Source organism: Myotis nattereri, assembly GCF_964212035.1.
Source record: "Myotis nattereri genome assembly, chromosome: 3".
In the NCBI taxonomy this organism is placed as follows: Eukaryota; Metazoa; Chordata; class Mammalia; order Chiroptera; family Vespertilionidae; genus Myotis; species Myotis nattereri.
The window spans coordinates 144,404,841-144,425,865 of NC_138077.1; the positions used below are offsets into that span (position 1 = coordinate 144,404,841).

Below are 21,025 nucleotides of genomic sequence, written 5' to 3' on the forward strand. Positions count from 1 at the left end.
ATGGTAGGAAAGATCAGGGTACTATGTAGGGGCTCTAGGGGGCTTACTCAGGCGGGCGCTGCCACTTCCCGGTGTGCCGAGGAAGCTTGTATAGGCGGAGTGTGCTCACGCCATTGCATCTGCCACTGCACTGAGATAAATCTCCTGAGCTCTTCCCACAATATTCCACCACTGTATGCAGAAAAGGGTGCAGAAATGAGCTGGTCCAGAGTAAGGCTCTCTTGCCAGGAGAGGTGTCCGGAAAATGGACTTCTGATTGCTCAAGAGACCTCTTAGTTCATGATTCCCAAACACCACTGTTTTTTCTTTAATTGTTTTTCAAATAGATTATTTTCCCTCTCCTTAATCAGGCTAAAGAACTTCTGGGCCCTGTGGGGTGCAGTTTCCCTCCAGAATCTCCCTGTCCACAGTTCTCTGTACAGTACAGTTGGGAAGGGCTACCACCTGCTTTTCTTTGGGGAAAGATCTGAGATGTAAGTTGTTCTCACAATTCAAACTTATTTGGCTCCAGAACTGCCAAGGCATCTGCCTTTTATTTTTTGTGTTAAATAAGAAACCAATTGCTGTATTTATAGCACCCAATTTCTAAAATAATCACAATGGGCTAGTAGCAAGAAATCCTTTGGACTCTGCCTGGGGGTAGAGCTGGATGATCTTGGTATACTGGTTAGATGATCAGTATTTTGAAACCACAGCTAGATTCTTGGGTGTGTGGATCCACCAGAAAGCTATAATTCTGGCAACTGTGTGGATCAGGGCTGGGCTGAGATTTAAAAAATGATTTATGTGAACATATAGCTAAAGAACCCCTTCTTTTTGCAGAGAAACATTCTGAACCCAACCTTAGGTCCTCCAAACTGGGGAGGCCTCTGAGCAGAGGAAATGGGAATAGCCCATCCCTCTGCCTGTGTCTATGTGCTTTCTGTCAGGTCAGGGGCCAGTGTGAGGACATGGCTGGGGAACTTCCTCTTAAGGCATCCTTCTCTGCACACTACCTATTCTCTTGGCCAGTACTTTCCACAGAGAACCTAAAAAAGAATGTCTCCCGTCTGGAGATGGGGAAAGGTGAGATAGTCAATGTTATCTGAGACCTTTCTAGGCTCTGACAGATCTCAGAAGGTCATGAGGCCATCCCTTGTGTAGCCCCTTATCCTGCCCTAGGAAACCAATGACTTTGTGGACCCTTCTAATGGGATTCTCACAAAGCTGCTCAAGTTAGCTTCTTTGTTCTTAAGAATGAGGTAGAAAGGAGGGGGAAGGGTAGGGAGGAAGACCTGAGGATCTTTGGTTTTTCAGTGTGCATTGTGTTTGTCTTCTCCATAAAACAACTGTGTTCCATTGATCAAGGGAGAGGTGGCCTAGTGGGTAGTAGGCAGGGGTCTCTGAGACCTTGGAGGCATTCCTATAATTCTTGTCCTGTGGGAAGACTGCCTTAACCCCTTCCTGGGGTGGCTTTACACCTGAACACAATGAGGACCCTCTTTTGGCCCTTCTCCCTACCTTGTGAGCATCTGAGCACTGCCGGGTTGGGTAAGAATCCCTCTGCTCACCTCATGTGCCCTCTTTGTCCCACTGCAGAGCCTGCTGTCTCCTGTGGCATTTGGTTTTGGCACTGAGTACCTGGCTCGCTTTGAGGAGCAAGGCCTGGGGCTGCAGTGGAGCAATATTGGGAATAGTCCGATGGAAGGGGATGAATTCAGTTTCCTGATGTCCATGAAAATGATGCTCCTCGATGCTGCTCTGTATGGCTTGCTTGCCTGGTACCTTGACCAGGTGTTTCCAGGTAACTCTTCCTATTCATTGGGTAAAAGTAATTGAGTTCTTCAGATCCCCAACCCTACCCTTTCATCTAGTTTAAATCTCATCTTTTCTGAACTCTTTCAATTTGGGTTCTCAGAACCAGCATTTGAAACTAAAATCCAGGAGTCAAAAATCCTCAAGTGAATGCTGTTGACTCCACAACTGAAGTAGATCCAGAATCCGATCCCTTGTCCCCATCTCTACACAAGGTTCCCAGTCCAGGCCTCCTTCTGCCACTACTACCTCTTACCAGTCTGTTCTCCCCACTGTATTCAGAGATCTTTCCTCGTAGCTAGAGAAGTCCCACCTCCATTTGAGTGGTCTCCAAGCCAACCAGCAGCCACCTTGTGCTAAGGCTTCCATGGCTTGGCTCTCGATGCTGTGGCCAGGAGCTGGCAGGGGAGAGGGAGGCTGAGCCTCCTCCCTGGCAAGGGACAGCTCTCAGATCATCTCAGGGCAGCATTTGCTGGCAGAAATATGAAGGCAGGAGTCTGAACTAGGACAAAGATCACTAGGCTGAGTCAGGAGACCTGGGTTTGGATCGGGCTGTTATAACAAAGTACCACAAACTGGAGGCTTAAAACAACAGAAATTTGTCATCTCACAGATTCTGGAGGCTAGAAAGCCAAAGTCAAGGAGCTGGCAGAGCCATGCTCCCTCTGAAACCTGTATGGGAAGGACCCTGCCTTACCTCTTCGTAGCTTCTGTTGGTTTCTCAGCAATCCTTGGAATTCCTTGGATTGTAGGTGCGTCACTAAAATCCTCCCTCTTCACATGTTGTTCTCTCTGTGTCTATTTTCACGTGGTCATCCTCTTATAAGGACATCAGTCACATTGGATTAGGGGCCCACCCTACTGCAGTGTGACTTAATCTCAACTAATCACACCTGCAATGATTCTATTTCCTTTTTTTTTTTTTAATCCTCACTGGAGGATATATTTTCCATTGATTTTCAGAGAGAGTGGAAGGGAGGGAGAGAGGAGAGAGAGAGAGAGAGAGAGAGAGAGAGAGAGAGAGAGAGAGAGAGAGAAAGAGAGAGAGAGGAACATCAATTTGAGAGAGACACATCAATTGGTAACCTCCCACACACACCCTGAATGGGGTGGGGATTGAACCTGCAACCCAGGTGCATGCCCTTGACTGGGAATCGAACCTGAGACCCTTATATGTGCAGGGTGATGCTCTAACCACTGAGAACACCAACCAGGGCACAATGACTTGATTTCCAAACAAGGCCCAGATTATGAGGACTCTGGTGTCTTTGTTTCTGATACCAAATGTGTCATTTTTCCAACACCAAACAATTCTCCAATTCCATTCAATTCTGATAGTAATTTTCCAGAATTAGTGCAGACCCCACAGGTTCAGTCCCATAGACTGCTCCCATTTCAGACTCCAGCTGCAAATGCTGTGCCCAGGCTGCCACACTTTGGCCAGCTGACTACAAATTCAATATTTGTAGTCAGCTGGCCAAATATTGACCCCTCCACTTTCGGTTCAATATTTCACTAGAACAACTCACCAGAACTCAGGAAAGTGGTCTACTTAGTTACAGCTCCATAATAAAGAATACAACTTAGGAACAGACAAATGAAGGGATTCATAGGGTGAGGTAGAGGAGGGGTGGTTCATGGAGCTTCCCTGCTCTCTCCAGGTGCACTACCTTCCAAGCTCCTGAATTTTGTTGTTCAAGTTTTTATAACCCCATCTCTAGAGATGGGGGGTGGGACTGAAAGTTCCCATCCACTTTTTACATATTTGGTTTTTCTGGTGACCACGCCCCGTCATAAAGCTATTTAGGGGCCCCTCAGAATCACCTCAGTAGCATAAATTCAGGTGTGGTTGACAAATGGGCTCATTATGAATAACAAGTCCAAGGGTTTAGTTCTGCCAGAAACTGAAAATGAAGACCACGTATGTTTTATATTCTACTACAGACCTCAGCACATCATTTTTTGGTGAGGAGGCTACACAATTGAACACGTAACAGTGACTTTGAGCAATACACTTGAATTTGCTCAGTTGCAGTTTTTTTTCTGTCTAACTAGGCCATTAGAAGGAGATAAGTGAAAATTAGATGAATTGAGAATGAAACTTATGCATAATTCAAGAACTTTATTTTAGCTAAGCTAAAGCTTTAATTTGTTCAACAACTATTTACCAAGCAGCACCCAAGTGTTAGGTTTACCACCAGGTTCTGGAAACGGGGTGGAAAAGACAGACCCAGGTCTGCCCTAAAGGGGCTTACAGTCTAGTGGTGGCCATAAAACATAGGGTAACTATTAAGTAAGAAAAGATAATATTCTGGAAAAATCAACATTTTACAGGGAGCAAAGCTTGCTAAGCAGTGGTTCTCAACCTTCCTAATGCCGCGACCCTTTAATACAGTTCCTCATGTTGTGGTGACCCCCAACCACAAAATTATTTTTGTTGCTACTTCACAACTGTAATTTTGCTACTGTTATGAATTGTAATGTAAATATCTGATATGCAGGATGTATTTTCATTGTTACAAATTGAACATAATTAAAGCATAGTGATTAATCACAAAAACAATATGTAATTATATATGTGTTTTCCGATGGGGTCGCGACCCACCGGTTGAGAACCGCTGTTGCTAAGAGAACTGAACTAGAAATTTGGGAACCTTTTTCTTGAAACCCAGATGGTTCCAGCATAGTGAGGTGGGGGGTGTTGGGGGGGGGGGTTTAAATCAGTGATATTAGAACCAGCATACCAGTGTTAGAATCCCTGCACCTCTGTTTTATTAGCTGTGACCTTGGGTAGATGACTCAAACTCAGTATGCTTCCATCTCCTTTTCCACAGGAATACTACTCCCACCTATCTCCTAAGCTTGCTTTGAGGAGTAAATTATTTAACATGTGGAACATGCTAACAGTAATGCCTAACACAGAAAGAGCATCTAATGAATGTTAGTGGTTGTCATCTTATTATTACCTGGTAATTATTGAAAAGGGCAAGATTAAATTCTGTAATAAAATGTTTTCTTAGAAAACTATATGTCACCCAAGATCATCAGTCTCAGTGTTGCTGGTTCCACCTAAAAAACATGACCTTTTGGATTAAAACATGTTGGAAGGAGTAGTCTTTCTAGTATCCCATGGATAGCTGTGTGAAGGCTTATGAACTACAAATATCTGTAGTGACAATTGGAGGTTTAGATAAATTCTAGATCTTATAGACTGTGGTGAGGCAGGATGACGTGGGCTTTCTTTCTTTATTTGCTTTTTTTAGGGGACTATGGAACACCACTTCCTTGGTACTTCCTTCTGCAAGAGTCCTATTGGCTTGGTGGCGAAGGTGAGTTTCTTTTAACTTAATTAAAAAAACACACTTTAATGTTTGAAACTAACTTCTTTGGCTACACATGGGCTATGTGTAGGTTACAGAGGTGGCTCTTACATCAAGCATGTGATTCCTGATTGCTCTGCTGCCTCCTGGGAGCTCAGCCACACAGCTTCTGGGAACACACCTTTTGTGAGTCTGGGCCAACGGGGCGTGGCTGAGCATTGCACACCTTTTGCCCAGTGGATTAAACTGCCCTAATAAAAGAAGGCCAAACCACTTTAGGGTACACATGACCTCTGCAGCTTTTCAGTTTAAAGCAAAGAGATCCACAGAATCATGAAGGAACCTTTGCATTCATCTTCTCCTGCTTCCTTTTTCATTTCTCTTCACCTTTCAAAGCATGAACTAATTCATTCCCTTTAGGGTAAGGACTCGACCAGAGGCTGAGGCGGGGCTGTGGTCTTCAAGGCGAATATCTCAGGCTCTCCTCACATTGATCTTCATGGTGGTTGTGGAAGAGGGCTCAAAGGGCATTTGGCCACAATGCATCTTAGATAAAATTTGCCTTTCCTACTGAACAGGACAGGAGGCCTGAGAGAGAGTTCCAGAAAAGCCACAGATTCTTTTGTGAGGTTATGAGAAGGCAGCAAACATTCCTAACCTGAGAGCTCGGGACTCCCCCGGAGCTGGGAGGTTCTGGAAACAAAGGAAATATTTTCCAATCTGTTTATTCCTCATCTACCTGCTTTTAACTTTATATTATTGGGCCTGCGCCAGCATTTATCCTTTAAGCACTAAGATAGGTGTTTGTTTTCTCTAGAGGATTAGCCTTGGGCCTTTAAAAGGCTTGGGTGGGTTTTTTTCTTTTTTTAATGCTTCAAACAAACAGCACTTCCACAGCTCAGTATTTTTCCATTACGTTGGTTTGTCTGTCTTATCTATTTATAAACTTCTAAATTTCTACTATAGTAAAGTTGTAATCCATTAAATTATGAATGGGAATATTCTAAAGTTATAAATGGGAATTTTCAACACAAGTGTGTGTTTCTGAAATGTTTCTAATTTCAATGAATATCAGGATTTGTGGGCTTTTTTCCCCTCTACAATCTCAGCAGATTCTCTGCCTCTCAAAAATATAAAAATAAAATCTTAAGGCAAATGTGCTCCTTCAAAAATGAATCACATATTTTTGCCAACAGAAGCCCAATATTGTTCATTTGTCTCACAGGTTAGACTGAACTAGATTCCTAAATCTCTCTATAATCAGAAGAGAGCTGGGCTTCTCCACCTAACCCCCTCCTTTCACAGATGAAGAAATCGAGCCCAAGAGACACCTAGTGTCTTGCCCAAGTTCCCATTGGTCACATGGGACAAAGTCTGGAACTGGGACCACATTTCCCAACAAGGAACTCACTCCAAAGAATAAAGTATTTAGGAAGAATATCTCCTCCTACTATTTTATTACACGTTAGTACAGTATCATAACTAATAATGATCAAAGGAATCATGGACGATAGATTAAAAACCCTTCAGGAAGCAGAAGTGGAGGTACAGGAGTGACCACCAGGCCAGTATTTGCCACTCCACTACACACCTGTGCATCCACAGAGGGTAGTGTGGACAGAAGCCCTGGCTGGCTGCTGCATCATAAACTCACCCATTCATGTGGGTGAGCTTGAGGAGGCACCTTAGGGGCTTGGTGACAGTGGTTCCTTCTGCCCGTCCTCTCTGGCTGGCTGGCTCTCCTGCTTCTCTTCCCCTTCCAGGATGTCCTGCTGTCCTTTTAAATCAAATGCCAAGGTTACAAAAAAAATGCCTCTCTCTGTGTGTATGTGGGTGGGTGTGGGGGTATGGTGTGAGAGAGTATGTGTGAGTGTGAGAATGTGTCTGTGACATACATGTGTGGGGTGTGTGTATGTGTGTTTATATAAACCATACTTCACCACCAGGGTCAACTCTGGTAAACCATTTCTCAGCCTGTAAATTAAGCTGGCTGCCCATGACATCACATTGAATGGACTTTTCCTCAAGGTTCACCACAGCTTTGACATGTTTGGGATTGGAGTGAAAAGCACTTCTGGTGAGATAGCGAAAATTAACCCACTTCAAATTCAATCTTGGTTTTGTTAATATATATTTTTAATCACAATATCCGACATCGAGGCCTCTCCTGGCATGTTAAGGGGATAAAGTGAAACTCCTGTTAAAAACAAAACAAAACAAAAAATAAACTCCCCCTGCACTGGGCACAGGTCACACAATGTGGCCACTGTGGGCACCGCTGGCCACTTTCAGAACCTCACAGACCTGCAGGTCAGAAGTTGCAGGGCCCTGCTCAGGGCTGGTCCCTGGGAATGCTGACTTGGCCTTTTTTCTTGTTGTTGTTAATCCTCACCCAAGGATATTTTCCAATAATTTTTAGGGAGAGTAGAAGAGAGAGGGAAAGACAGAGAGAAACATCGATGTGTCCTTCACATCAATGGGTTGCCTCCTGCATGAGCCCCTACCAGGGCCTAAGCTGGGGAAGAGCCTGCAACCAAGGTACATGTCCCTGACCGGAATCAAACCTGTGACCCTTTGGTCCACAGGCCAACTACTCTATCCACTGAGCCAAACCGGCTAGGGCCTGACTTGGCCTTTTGAGGAAACTGTGTTTTCCAGTTATGATAGGAAACTCTGCCCCAACCCCTGACCCCCATTTTCTGCCTTTGCTGGTGCACAGCTCTCACCAGGAGAGTGACTGCACCTTCTGATTGGTGCAGGATGTTCAACCAGAGAAGCAAGGGCCCTGGAAAGGACAGAACCCGTAACAGAGGAAATGGAGGACCCGGAACACCCAGAAGGAATAACAGGTAACAACCTCAGTAAAGAATGCAGAGCAGAGACAGGGAAAAGGAACCCAGGAAACTGGCGCTCTCTGTTGACAAGGGTTAACCCTGAGAGCTTCCCAGGGTCCAGCTGCACGTTTGCGGAATGAATGGTCCAGCCAGACATGAACGCATATTTCCTGGAGAAAGCAAATACCAAGTATGCTGCCTTGTTAGGCAAATCCCAAGTGAGTTGCACAAATGTGCTGACTTCCGAGGATTTAGCAAGAACAATAACTTGGGTCACTGGGACTTAAGGCGGATATGAGCTATAAGGAAAGACAAAAATAAATGCTTCTGTGCGCTGGGGGAAGAGTGTAGTGGTGCTGACTTCACTCGTCGTTCACAAATCTAGATGCCCATTCATTCAAGTCCTCAAAAGCCTTTCCTGGCCGTGGAGGTTACCTAATGAGTCCCGAGCTGATGAACGAGGCTATAAGTGTTCCTAAGGCCTTTGCCTCCCTTCCCTTCCCTCTTGAACCATTCTGTGCTTCCCAATGTGCTCCATTCTCTAAGCATACGCATTTCTCTGCGGATGCTAAATGCTCTTGCTCTTCTCATCCTGGGGTTAGAGAGGCAGCCTGGCCTCTGACTTTGCCTGGCGTTGCACAAGAGGTTTGGGCCTCCGCGCTTCGGGCCCACCCCCAGTGCCATTTCACAGGGCTGAGGTCAGTGGCCTGCGGCTCCTCAGAGAGGTGATTTGCAGTCAACAGTGCATCTGAGAAGACCCTTCTCTCAGAGTGAAAAACCAAGGCTGAAATCAAAGGGCTGGAGGCTGGTCCCGTCTGTTATAGGCAAGGCCAGGAGGAACCGAGATAAGAAGGGGTGGGATGTTTTTTGCAGGGGAGTAAATGCCCAGAACTACAATGCTAAGATGCAAATTAAGTAGTGCTATATAGGGTGAACTAAAACAGGGAGAGACCAGAGGCCAGAGGGTCTGCAGTGGAGGGGCATGTGCGAGTAGAAAAGTGCAGGGGTTGAGTTTGAGGGACAGTATTGGGGAAGAATGGACTGTCCTACCCACTTCATTGGAGAAACTCTGAAGTTGTCCACATTGCCTCAAAGATTTGAGCCAAGGTGACTAGGAGAATGGCTCCCATAATGGACATGGGAGAGTCTGAAGGACAGTGTTGCTTGGGAAAAAGAGGAGCCTGAGCTGCTACAGAAATCCATGAGGAAATGCCCCACAGACTGTTGGGAATGAGGGCCTGGGATTGAAGATTGAGTTTAGGGCTGACTCCCCGTATAGATAGTAAGTGCACTGTGGGTTCAAATCCCATCTCTGCCACTCATGAACCTTGTGACCTTGATTGGACCCTTGATGTCTCTGAGTCTTAGGTTTCCTCATCTATAGAAATAGGCATAATAATATGTACCCCATGGAGCTGTTTAAAGGGTGAAATGGGATATTCTATATAAAGCACTTAAAATAGTGCCTGTTCAACTAGGTACCACTATTACCGTTATTATTCTGTAGTCATCCTTACAAAGGTCACAGCTAAAGCCATGGGGGCAGGTGAAATTATAGGCAGAAGACAGTGGTCTGAAGAAAGGATTGTGGGGAACATGTACATAAGACGTCATATTTACCTCGTGTTCATTTTTTCCCTCCAAGACTCCTTCTTTGAACGTGAGCTTCCAGGCCTGGTGCCTGGGGTGTGTGTGAAGAACCTGGTAAAGGTTTTTGAGCCCTATGGCAGGCCAGCCGTGGATCGTCTTAGCATTAATTTCTATGAAAACCAGATCACCGCCTTCCTTGGTCACAACGGAGCAGGGAAAACCACCACCTTGTGAGTCTTCAGGCAAAGATGCTGTATTGCCATTTGTCCTGTCATTTTCCAGCTCTATTCTTTCCCTTTTAGCTTCAACCTACTCTTTCCCACTGAATTTTAGTGACAAAAAATGTGCTCTATATTTGTGTCCCAGGAATGTATAAAGCACACTGCAGTAGTCAATGCTCGCTGACATATATTGTTTGATTTGATCCTCACAAGAAGTTGTAGAGGGAGGTGGGGTACGTTTATTGCCCCCTTTGTGTGCCAAGGAAGTAGACATCCAGAGAGTTGAAGTGACTTCCTGAGCCACCAAGTCATAATGGTTCAGTGGGGGAAGAGCCAGGGCCCCCACAATTGTCTCTTGCCCCTGACAGTGCAAGTCCTTCTCCCTGCCCCTCAGACCCCCTAGTATTACTGTCATCGGTGGTGGTGATAAAGTTATGACCATCATCATATGCTCACAGTCAATATAGTTCTTACTTATTTGCAAAGAGCATTCCTTTTCCTACCTATGGTGGTAGTTCTGGAGAAAGTAAAAAGGGTGCAGTCTCTAGAGCAAGCATGTCGAACTCAGAGGCTAACATGGGCCAAATAAACAAGGTTTAAGTTTATGTGGGCCACAAAAATAAAAAAGCTTCAAAATTCAAAGAAATGTAGGTTTATTTTGATAGAGACATGCTGAATACAAAGGGATGAAATAAGTAATCATTAACATAAAATAATAGAACATTTTAATAAAAATTAATATTTTTTTCTTGAACATTAACTTACAAGACACTGAAAAACTACACAAATTACTAAGCATAATACAAATAAACTTATTTTTCTTATTCTCTGAAAGCGAAATATTTCATCTTGCACACACCAAACAAGTCAGTCCAAGACTGATGACATGGCAATAGGCTGCTAAAATATTCGCTGCTAGTATTAGTGGAGAGAAATGGTGCGCCTGTGCGTAAGGCATGTAAGGCGCGTAAGGAAAATGAATACAGCATGATTCTAGTAATCAGTCATTAGTGAACGTTGTAGCTTGTTATTAATAACTAGTGACCTGGTGCACAAAATTCATGCACATTAAAAGGGAACTAATTAGAGGAAATATTTTAATATTGCTATTTGCCCTTTCTCTACAATAGAAGTGTCAGAGATGAAAGAAAATTAGTAAAATATATATGAAAATCTCCCTCCTATCAGAGTCTGGAGCGTGCCATGGGACCCAGAGTCAAGTCCCTGCTCTCCTGCGCACGCCTCAAAATCACACGAGATCCAGACCTGGCCGGCTCCATGCCTATCAAGCCCTGTAAAGGGGGGAGGGCGCAGCCTCAGGTCCCCTGTCAAGCCCCGCCAGGTGGGGGGGCAGCCTCAGGTCCCCTGGCCCGGCCTCAGGTCCCCTGGCCCAGCCTCGGGTTCCCCGGCCCTGGCATGATGGCATGATGACATGACAACAATTTGCATATTAGCTCTTTATTATATAGGATTATGTGTAACAGGATATTGTAAAAATTAAGTTATGAAATTTTTATTAAAACGTTTCTTACATACCATTAATCTGGCTGGGCTGCAAAAATATTCGTGGCCCACTGGCGGTAAGTTTGACATGCTTGCTCGGGTAATAGCCTGGAGACTGAAGGCCAAGTTCAAGGAAGGGGAAAGCTCAGCATAGATGACTCAGCTCCCCTCACTTTTCTAAGGGACCTGAGCACCATCTTCTGAGGAGGAGGACATGGACAGCTAACATTTCCCAAGTTGCAGTGGAGACATCAAGGACTCCCTCTTAAGGGGCAGGAACACATATCACACGCCATCCTCGAGTCCTTTGGCTTCTGTCAGAGCCCCAGGAAGGAACAGCAGTGTACACCCTTCACTGGAATGTTCTCTGAGGGCGGTTTAGTGCGAATGGAATGCAGAGCTGGTGCCATTATATTTGGTTCTATTTCCCTCTAGTGGTTGATCAACAGAGATTTCAGCTTCCAAGTACAAATTCAGAGAGCCTGAGATGGTATCTGAACTCAGGGCTGTGCTGGGTGGGGCAGCGTGAGATCCCTCTGACTTCTCTCCTCACTAACTAATATGGTCAGAGAACTCCCTCCAGGGCCCCGGGCTTCTCACAGGCAGATACATTACTTCACCGACTGCTGCAATGCAGCTTCCCCTGGGGTTGAAACACCATGTTTAATACAAATAATATTTTTGAGGTTTACTTTATCTTGGCACTGTTCTAAGGGCTTTATAGGTATTAACTCATTTAATTCTCGCAACAACTTCATGAGATGGGCGTCATTATTTCTCATTTTTCAAAAAGACTGTTGGCTCTTTATGCTTTGGATCCAAAAAAAATAATGTGGTTAGTGGTAATTCCCATACCTGCCTTGAATCAATTAGCAAATACATATTGAATGCCTGGGCTTCTCATGAAGACCCTTCTTCTGTGCTTCGTAAGGGTGACATCAGTAAGGCATTGGCCCAGGTACTGAACTCCTTCTATTGAGCCGTGAAAGGCTGAGTTGGGGAGGGACCTTCGGGTGTAAGTGAATGTCCCACATCTGGGAACCCTGGAGGCCCATCAGCTTGCCTGGGAACAGGAAAGAAGTAGAAGCAGAGGAGGAAGGCACATGCAGGCCTGGACATACACACTGGTGCTAAGCTGTTGTCCCCACAGCTAAGGATGGTTTGGGTTCAGTTGAGAGCCATGGATGGGAATCACCGTGAGAGTTCACACTGGCCCTGGGGTAGGGGCTGCCACCCCAAGGCACTCCTAAAGGCCATCCTTTATGCCACTCACTTCTATGTTTGGCAGGTCCATCCTGACGGGTCTGTTGCCGCCAACATCAGGGACTGTGCTCATTGGGGGAAAGGACATTGAGACCAGCCTGGATGCAGTCCGGCAGAGCCTTGGCATGTGTCCCCAGCACAACATCCTGTTCCCCCAGTAAGTAGAACAGGAATTGAGACCCTCCCCACGTGTTCTTCTTGCCCTGCGCCCAACACACATGTTCTCTAGAGCCCAGGTCAGGGATGCCAGTTCTGGAAGCAGGAGGCAATGACCTTATTTGGTTTCCCCAGGTTCATGGTCCTTTGTCCTGCTTGCAATGAGGGCTGTGCCTGTGGTACTCGGACCTGAGGTCTCCTCCCTCATAAAAGTGACCACTCTTCTCTCTGAGAGGGTGGCTGATCCTGGGCCCTTTGCTTAGTCCTAAAGTGCTCCCTCTACCAAGAGAGGGGACCAGCCTCCCATTTTCCCTCTAACCAGGCACTGAAAATGACTTTTCAGAAGGCTTTCAGTTGCTTTCCCCCAAACTTTTATTTCTTATCTAAAGAGTTAAGAAAGTCATTAAAGAAAATAAAGAAGGAAATATATATTAAAAGAAGGAAAGAAAAGTCACCTATAGCCCTGGTCAGTGTGCTTCAGTTGGTTGAGCATCCTCCCATGCACCAAAAGTTTAGTGGTTTGACTCCCAGTCAGAGCATATGCCTGGGTTGCAGGTTTGATCCTTAGTTGAGATTCTTACAGGAGATAACCAATCGATTTTTCTGTCTCTCTCCAGCTGTCCCTTCCTCTCTCTCTCAAATATATATTATATATATATATTCACCTATAATTTCACCACCCAGAGGTAACCACTGATAACACTTGGGTATATAATTTTTCAGAACTTTCTCCTGTGCATATATAGATATACACATATACTTTAAAATTACAGAGGAGAGTAAAACACGGCATGCAATTTTATAAACTGCCATTTTTTAAAAATGTGATTGCTTTCTTTTAATCTAAGATATCATGAACCTCATCTATCTTTTCATGTCATTACGCATTCTTCTAAAAATACTTTTTGATGTTTACATACTATGCCATTGTATACATGTACTTTTAAGCTGTCCCCTCTCATTGGATATTTCAGCAGGATCTGTTCTTTGTTTTGTTTTTGTGTTATAAACGACACCATGACGAACGTCCTGATTGCTGAACGTCTGTGCTCATCCTTAGCTATTTCTGTAAGTTAAATTGCTGGAGGTGGACTTGCTGAGCATTCTCATCACCCCGTCCCCACAGCCTCACAGTGGCTGAGCACATCCTGTTCTACGCCCAGCTGAAGGGGAAGGCGCGGGACGAGGCCCAGCTGGAGGCGGAAGCCATGCTGGAGGACACGGGCCTCCACCACAAGAGGAATGAAGAGGCTCAGGATCTGTCAGGTGCTCGGTGTTGTAAAAGGAAGGGCTACACATACCCATTGTTCCCGTGTGTGTGTGTGTGTGTGTGTGTGTGTGTGTGTGTGTGTGTGTTCTTAGGCTTATGACAGGAGACACCCTAAGAGCCAATATAATTCCTCTATAAAGTGATTCTGAGCATCTAAGAGCAGCCCCTCTGGATCACTTCCCATGTGGACATAGCAGCCTGGGCTGGCTTTGTTCTGAGGTTTATGTGTTGGAATTAATATGTGAGACCAGCCTCCCAAAGGTCTCGTCCTAAGAAGCAGAGACTGCCTTTCTGCATTGAAAGAGGTCTGTGCACCGCCAGGGTTTGAATGCTGCATAAACATCTAAGGAGGTGGTATGACACCACTGCGGAGCAAAGGTACCCCCAGCCCCGGGCCTTTCCCATCCCGTCCCCCACAGCCCCCGTGACCCCCGCCCCGCCGTGTACCCACAGGTGGCATGCAGAGGAAGCTGTCGGTCGTCATTGCCTTCGTGGGAGACGCCAAGGTGGTCGTCCTGGACGAGCCCACCTCTGGGGTGGACCCCTACTCCAGGCGCTCCATCTGGGACCTGCTCCTGAAGTATCGCTCAGGTGACGGCCTGCGCAGTGCCCTGTGCTCTCACACCTGGTGTTTGGCAATTGAGTGCATAGTAAGAGCCACAACTACACTCACATGGGGGCCTCCTCAGCAGCTTGGATGAATCTAAGTTCCAGCAGGAGCCTCCTGAGAGCTTTACACAAATGTACTCAGGGAGTCACGAATGGAGCAGCCTAGTTTCCAAAATATTCTAGAAAATCCTGTCAACCCTTCTGTCTCTCACAGTGGGTGTAGCTCTAGGTGAAATTCCCCTTTGATGAAGGGAACCCAAGTCCCCTGCGAATGTCCCAAGAAACTCCATAGACCAGCCGTGGGCAAACTACGGCCCGCGGGCCGCATCCGGCCCGTTTGAAATGAATAAAACTAAAAAAAAAAAAAAAGACTGTACCCTTTTATGTAATGATGTTTACTTTGAATTTATGTTAGTTCACACAAACACTCCATCTATGCTTTTGTTCCGGCCCTCCGGTCCAGTTTAAGAACCCATTGTGGCCCTCGAGTCAAAAAGTTTGCCCACCCCTGCCATAGACATTCAAAACCACGTGTGAGGGTGACATGTCAGTATCCAGTGCCCCAGAAGACTGCTGCAGGTGGAAATGTCTCGAAATGGGACTTCCCTTCTCTATCACCGCACCTTCCAACCAGAGGGTGCAGATCCAGAAGGGGCAGCGAGCTGAGCGCCCACAAAAGTGATGTCATGGCTCAATCCTGTGGTTAGTTTGCCAACCTGGAATCCTCATTACCGTTTTTTTAAAATGACATTTCCAGCTAGTGAGAGAGAGAGAGAGAGAGAGAGAGAGAGAGAGAGACTGTGTGTGCTTCGCACAGATTATAAATGCAGTGCTTGATGACCCAGAGACTGTAAATCTAGCATTCAGTGGACACTGGCTGATGATAATGAATACGTCCCACACATGATGATTTGCGGGAATCAGGTCCTGTGCCTGGTGAGCAATGCTTTACAACGTGCAGGGTGCCATGCAATGTTAGCTATCGTCATTATTATAGCACTCCGGGCTTTATGCAGACGCTTGCTTTTATTTATTAACTCCCAGTTCTGAACCCCTGTAATGAGGAGGTTACTGTACACCCTCTCTCATCCAGCCTGGCTCTGACCTGTCTGGTGAGTCCCCTTCCCCTACCTTTGCAGGCAGAACCATCATCATGTCCACTCACCACATGGACGAGGCCGACCTCCTGGGGGACCGCATCGCCATCATTTCCCAGGGGCGGCTCTACTGCGCGGGCACCCCGCTCTTCCTGAAGAACTGCTTTGGCACAGGCTTCTACCTGACCTTGGTGCGCAAGATGAAAAGCATCCAGGGCCAGAGAACAGGCTGCGAGGTGTGTGTCTGCCCAGGGCACGAGCCATCCGGGTGAGCAGGGATGCATAGCATGGTGCTGCCTTCCTGGGCATTTCCACTCAAACCAGCCTCCAGCCCTCAGAACAGCCCTATGTTTCTGGAACTATCTGTAGACTTTGATGAACTGACATTGCGAACCCTCCCACAGAGATGCTTTACCCCAAACGAAACAACTAGTTTTAAATGACCCAAATTCTTATATTCCAGAATTCTAAACAACACATGTGTGGCGAAACATACAAAGCAGGTCTTATTTTGCAAGGATTTACTGTTTTAAGGAGAGTAGTTGTTTGATGCCAACATTTCTTTTTTTCATTCCAACATTCATGTCCCCTAATTAAACTCTAATTCTGCTGGTAAGTAAAAGCTAAGGCTTCCTTGGGGACTTAACCTAACAATAAGGAAGCCAAGAAATGCCACCCAGCAGAGGCCGCCTTAGCATGTCAGGAGACCCAGGTTCAGGTCTGGGCTGCAAGGTAGACAAGAGGTGTCATCCCAGCAAATGACTTAATTCCTTGTCATTGTTGTTGTTTTTTACAAAAGTACAGAAAATGGAACTAATGCTCTCTGATTCTGCGTCCTCGGGATGTGGTGAAGATAAATGAGATAAAGTATTATGAACAACACTCAGGCTGTCACACTTGGTATATTGTAGCATCATTGATGCCTCTGGCCCTTGTCGTTTAAGTGTCTGGCTGCTTCAGGGTTTTTCTGTCCTGGGTGTATTTCCACAGCCCAGCATGCACCCATGGGAGGGAGGAGCTCAGTCAGACCTTCTGCTGTCACATACGTAATGACAAGCCAAGGGATCCTTCGAGGCTCTGCTACTCTCGGTGCCTGAGTCACAGGATAAGATCAAATAGCCACACCTTCAAAATGCTCAGATGAAGCAATAGATTAAACCCATGAAGAAAAATGTGTTGACCACGCTTGGTGGTGAGAAACAAATCAGGCATGGTGGTGACAACAGTCCACGTCAGAGAGATGCTATCATTGAAGTGACCGGTGTCCGTCTGTTGTAGGGGACCTGCGGCTGTGCATCCAAGGGTTTCTCCGTCAGGTGTCCAGCCCATGCAGATGAGATAACTCCAGAACAAGCCTTGGATGGTGAGGACGGGGGCAGGCCATATCTTGGTTCTTGTCTGGCGATCGTTTCTCAGTATTGTTGGGTGTGTCTCCTGCTGTTATGCATTTTAATGGGTGTGAAGAGAATATTCAGTGTGCTCCTCAAGTCCATGGCATGCAATTGCTCATGTTTTTCTTTGAACTTCCTTCTCCTCCTCCATTCCCAGAAGGGTTTGAAAAGTTGTGCATCTGTGGGCCCTCTCCCTTTAATGAGGAATCAGTCTTTGTTCACTCCGTGTCCTTGACCATAACGGAGCCTCCATTCCTGGGGTCCTCCTGCCCCAACTCCAGGCCACAGGCCTGAGCACCCGGAGAGATGGGCTTCTACAGATGCCAGCTTCCACTCTGGTAGAACCACGCGAACTTTTCCGGAGAGTCAGATACGGTATCTATGGACTATTGCACATCCCGAGACATTCCTGACTTTCCCCTCAATTGGCTCATTTTACAGCAATTGTTCCTTGGGTTGGGATGCATTAAACCTGGTTAAGAGGCACCCCGCCTCGAGGGTGCTATAGAAGAGAGGCAGTCAGCCACTGTAGAAGCAGTTTGCCAACCACTCTTCATTTTTCCATTAATGCCCACCTCCCATCCCTCCCCTGGGGTGTCTTTGCAAATGGAATCCACACACCCCATATCCCTAAACCTATGGACTGACCCAGGTTAAGGAAGGGGGAAAGTATCTGTTCAATCAAATCAAAAACGAAGTTTTCTACTTACCACATTTTTTTCTCAATCTGAGAATTTACAAACTAACATTTGGTGAAACAAGAAAACTGGACAATACTTCTGTACTATGCTTGAAATTGGAGGGAAATGCCCAGAGTCGCATCGTATTCACGTTCTCACCCTCTCTTTGCACTGACAGAACCTGTGGTGACCATGACGCATCCTTTTGGGGTGACATTTGTCTGTTTCCTCGCCGGCTTTGCTGTGGGTTCCTCCTGCTTTCTGAGGTTCCCTCCCAGGAGGAATCTTGGGCAAGAAATTGATAATTTTTTGAAAATGAATACTAATTACTGTGGTGCACCATAATCAGGTTGGAAAGAGAGCCTGCTGCCTGGGTGATGTTTAAAAATATTCCTTGATTTCTAAATAAAGATTTATTTTGTTTTACTAGAATAGGGATGCTGTGCATGGTGAGGAGCACAATAAGTAGTTATGCCCGGAATCAGAGCAGAAGTCATTTTAATCCCTAGTCCACACCCCTGCACCACGCACTCGCTCCCAGACCTCCCTGCACCCCTAAGGACCACTCTGGAAAGGCTGACACACTTCGGAGACTCAATCCCTGGGAATCCGGCAGCTTCAGGTTGGACTTCCTTCCTGAGAGAACAATGAGCGTGACCTCTGGAGAGCTTTAGGGCAGAGCTGCTTCCTCAGGCCAGGAGCCTCCAGCCTCTGAATGAAGTCATCCCTGAACTAGAGACAATTGAGTCCAATGTGAAGATTTGACATAAAACAAGCTTTTCAGCCAGCTAGGCAGGACGATTTGGGTCGAAAGCCATGTAATCCCTCCAAGTAGGTCATTTCTAAAACAAAGAAAAAAGAATAAAAAACAAAGTTTTCTACTTACCACATTTTCCCCCCTCAATCTGGGTATCCTGACCTGAGAGGACTGCTAGGGGAAATGCACAGAGAGCTGGGTCTGAGTCCCCTGAATCCCTTTACCTTTGACCTACCTCTCCTGACAATGGGCTGGGACTGCCTCTTCAAATGACCGCTTTAAACATTTTACAATTAGAGCGGACATTCTACTGAACAAAGGGGGAAATTGACCTGGGGACATGGCATGACCTCCCAGGGTTGCGCATAAAATGTATGCTTGTGCATAAAATTCAATTCCTATTGTATGAGGATATAAGGTCAATACTTGATACTGGACACTTCCCCACACACCCGAGGCTCCATCCCCCCCCAACCCCACCCCCACCCCATCCATCGCCACAGCTTCCCAACCCCTTCCTGCATCTGCTGTGAGCTGGGTATTAGGGTTTGTTTTGTTCGAGGAGGCAGGTGCAATCCCAAGGGAACTGGCACAGCCCTCCGAAACGTTAGAGCAGCATGGGCGTGTGAATTAAAAAGGGGAGTTCTCACCCACTCAGTCTAGCGATGCATCCTGGGCAAGTCCCCTAGAGCTTGAGCCAGACCAGGAAAATGAAAGCACCTTTGACTGAACCCTCAGGCTTGTGGGGAATAAGCATGGACAACAGAGGCAATGTTCATGATACCAACAGCCACTACCACGCACCTGCGCACCAAGCGCGTGGCCTGAGTTTCTCATGTATATGAATCAGCTCATCCGGTCCTCACAAACAACAATTAAGTTGGTGCCATTCCTTTCCCCTTTTCACAGATGAAGAGACTAGGATTTGACCTGCCGAATGTTACCTAGCTTGTGAGGGACAGAACACTCTCTTGAACAAAGGGGAACATTGCCCCAGAGACATGACATGACCTCCCAGAGGGGCACGGCCAGTTAGTGAGAACACTTTTCCACCTCCCTCTCCCTCTAGTGCCCACCACGGGGCCAGCTAAGCTAAAAGCTGACCTGAAAGCGCGTTACTCCTCTCAAAGAGTCACTGCCCAGGGGCAAGATGCTCCTTCCTCAAACGGGAAGGAAGGAGGGGACCCAGGCAAGCACACGGTCTTCCTGTCTTCTTTCTTGTCCTAGGGGACATGAATGAGCTGACAGAGGTGGTTCGCCACCATGTTCCAGAGGCAAAGCTGGTGGAATGCATTGGTCAAGAACTGATCTTCCTTCTTCCTAATAAGAATTTCAAGCAGAGGGCATATGCCAGCCTTTTCAGAGAGCTGGAGGAGACGCTGGCTGACCTGGGGCTCAGCAGTTTTGGTATTTCTGACACTCCCCTGGAAGAGGTAAGGCAGAGGTTACAGATACCAAAGACATGCAAAAGTCTCACACTAGAGGGAAGTTTTGTAAAGGCAAAAAGTTATAAGTCCCCACCCCAGCATAACATCTATCTTCATTCCTTGGCTTACTTCCTCCTGCCTTTGTCCATATGCACACACATTTTATGTAATTGTGGTCGCTGTGTGCATACCTTTTTGTGTGTATAGAAGACCATGTTTTCAGATAAAGAGTCAGAATGTATTTTCTTCCCAATATGAAGCAGTCCCCAACAAAATTGAGTTTGGCTTAGATTTTTCTGAGAGTGGGAATATCTAAACCAAATTCTCTCCTTTTTCCCCTTGACAGATATTTCTGAAGGTCACGGAGGACTCTGATTCAGGACCTCTGTTCGCTGGTACAGTGCTGGAGTTTGTGGCTTTTCCCCTCACCACACCCCTCCCCTAAGCTCCCTCTTGAGAATTTAAGGAAAAACTCATGAAACAACAAAGCAGGCAAACACTCCTCCACAGTATTTATCTGGCTTCCAAACAACAGGCATTTGGCATTCTTGGTTCCTTTGAAGGACAAAGAAAGAGCAGATGGAGTTAGGTGTGGGTGGGAACGCTGGATGAATCAGCTTCTGTACCTGAGCTTCTCACCCCCGCCAGGTCTCTGTTCCTGCCAGGCCACTATCCTCCTCTTATCTCCACCAGGCCTCTGATCAGCTCCTGTCTGCATGAGTGATAGCCTGCAGAGTCCTTAGAGATAACGGTGACAGTAAATACAACCCAGATGCCAGCTAAGGTCTCCTGGCCCCTTTGAGACCAAGATACTCTGAACCCTCACTTAGCACCCTGTGGAAATTTGAAACTGTGGGGACCATCATTTCTGTCGATTCTGGGGGTCTCTCTTCTACATTTGTGAGCCTCGGGGCCATCTAGCCCCTTCTGTGATTTCCACCAAAACCCCTAAACCACACAAAGCAGTCATGAGTACAGTAGACGTTACTGTGGAGGGTGGGGGTGGGAGATGGGCATGCAGGAGGGGTTACCTGCCACAACACAGGCTACTTTAGATAGAACAAAGAACAATAGGCATTCGCCCACACTGATAAAACCTTCTCCCTGGCTCCT

The 21,025-nt window shown here is 46.4% G+C and overlaps 1 protein-coding gene across 1 annotated transcript in view; it reads left to right on the forward strand.

Annotated features, from left to right (window-relative positions):
* Positions 1 to 21,025, forward strand: part of ABCA4 (ATP binding cassette subfamily A member 4) — a gene marked incomplete at its 5' end in the record, with an annotated part of 124,496 nt that overhangs the window by 63,154 nt on the left and 40,317 nt on the right. The window contains 11 exons of the mRNA XM_081087564.1: positions 1,579 to 1,783; positions 5,058 to 5,123; positions 7,874 to 7,963; positions 9,594 to 9,768; positions 12,551 to 12,682; positions 13,808 to 13,947; positions 14,405 to 14,542; positions 15,700 to 15,893; positions 16,936 to 17,020; positions 19,713 to 19,918; positions 20,259 to 20,307. Of these exons, the coding sequence (XP_080943690.1) occupies positions 1,579 to 1,783; positions 5,058 to 5,123; positions 7,874 to 7,963; positions 9,594 to 9,768; positions 12,551 to 12,682; positions 13,808 to 13,947; positions 14,405 to 14,542; positions 15,700 to 15,893; positions 16,936 to 17,020; positions 19,713 to 19,918; positions 20,259 to 20,307 (1,480 nt within the window). The remainder of the gene's footprint in view (positions 1 to 1,578; positions 1,784 to 5,057; positions 5,124 to 7,873; positions 7,964 to 9,593; positions 9,769 to 12,550; positions 12,683 to 13,807; positions 13,948 to 14,404; positions 14,543 to 15,699; positions 15,894 to 16,935; positions 17,021 to 19,712; positions 19,919 to 20,258; positions 20,308 to 21,025) is intronic.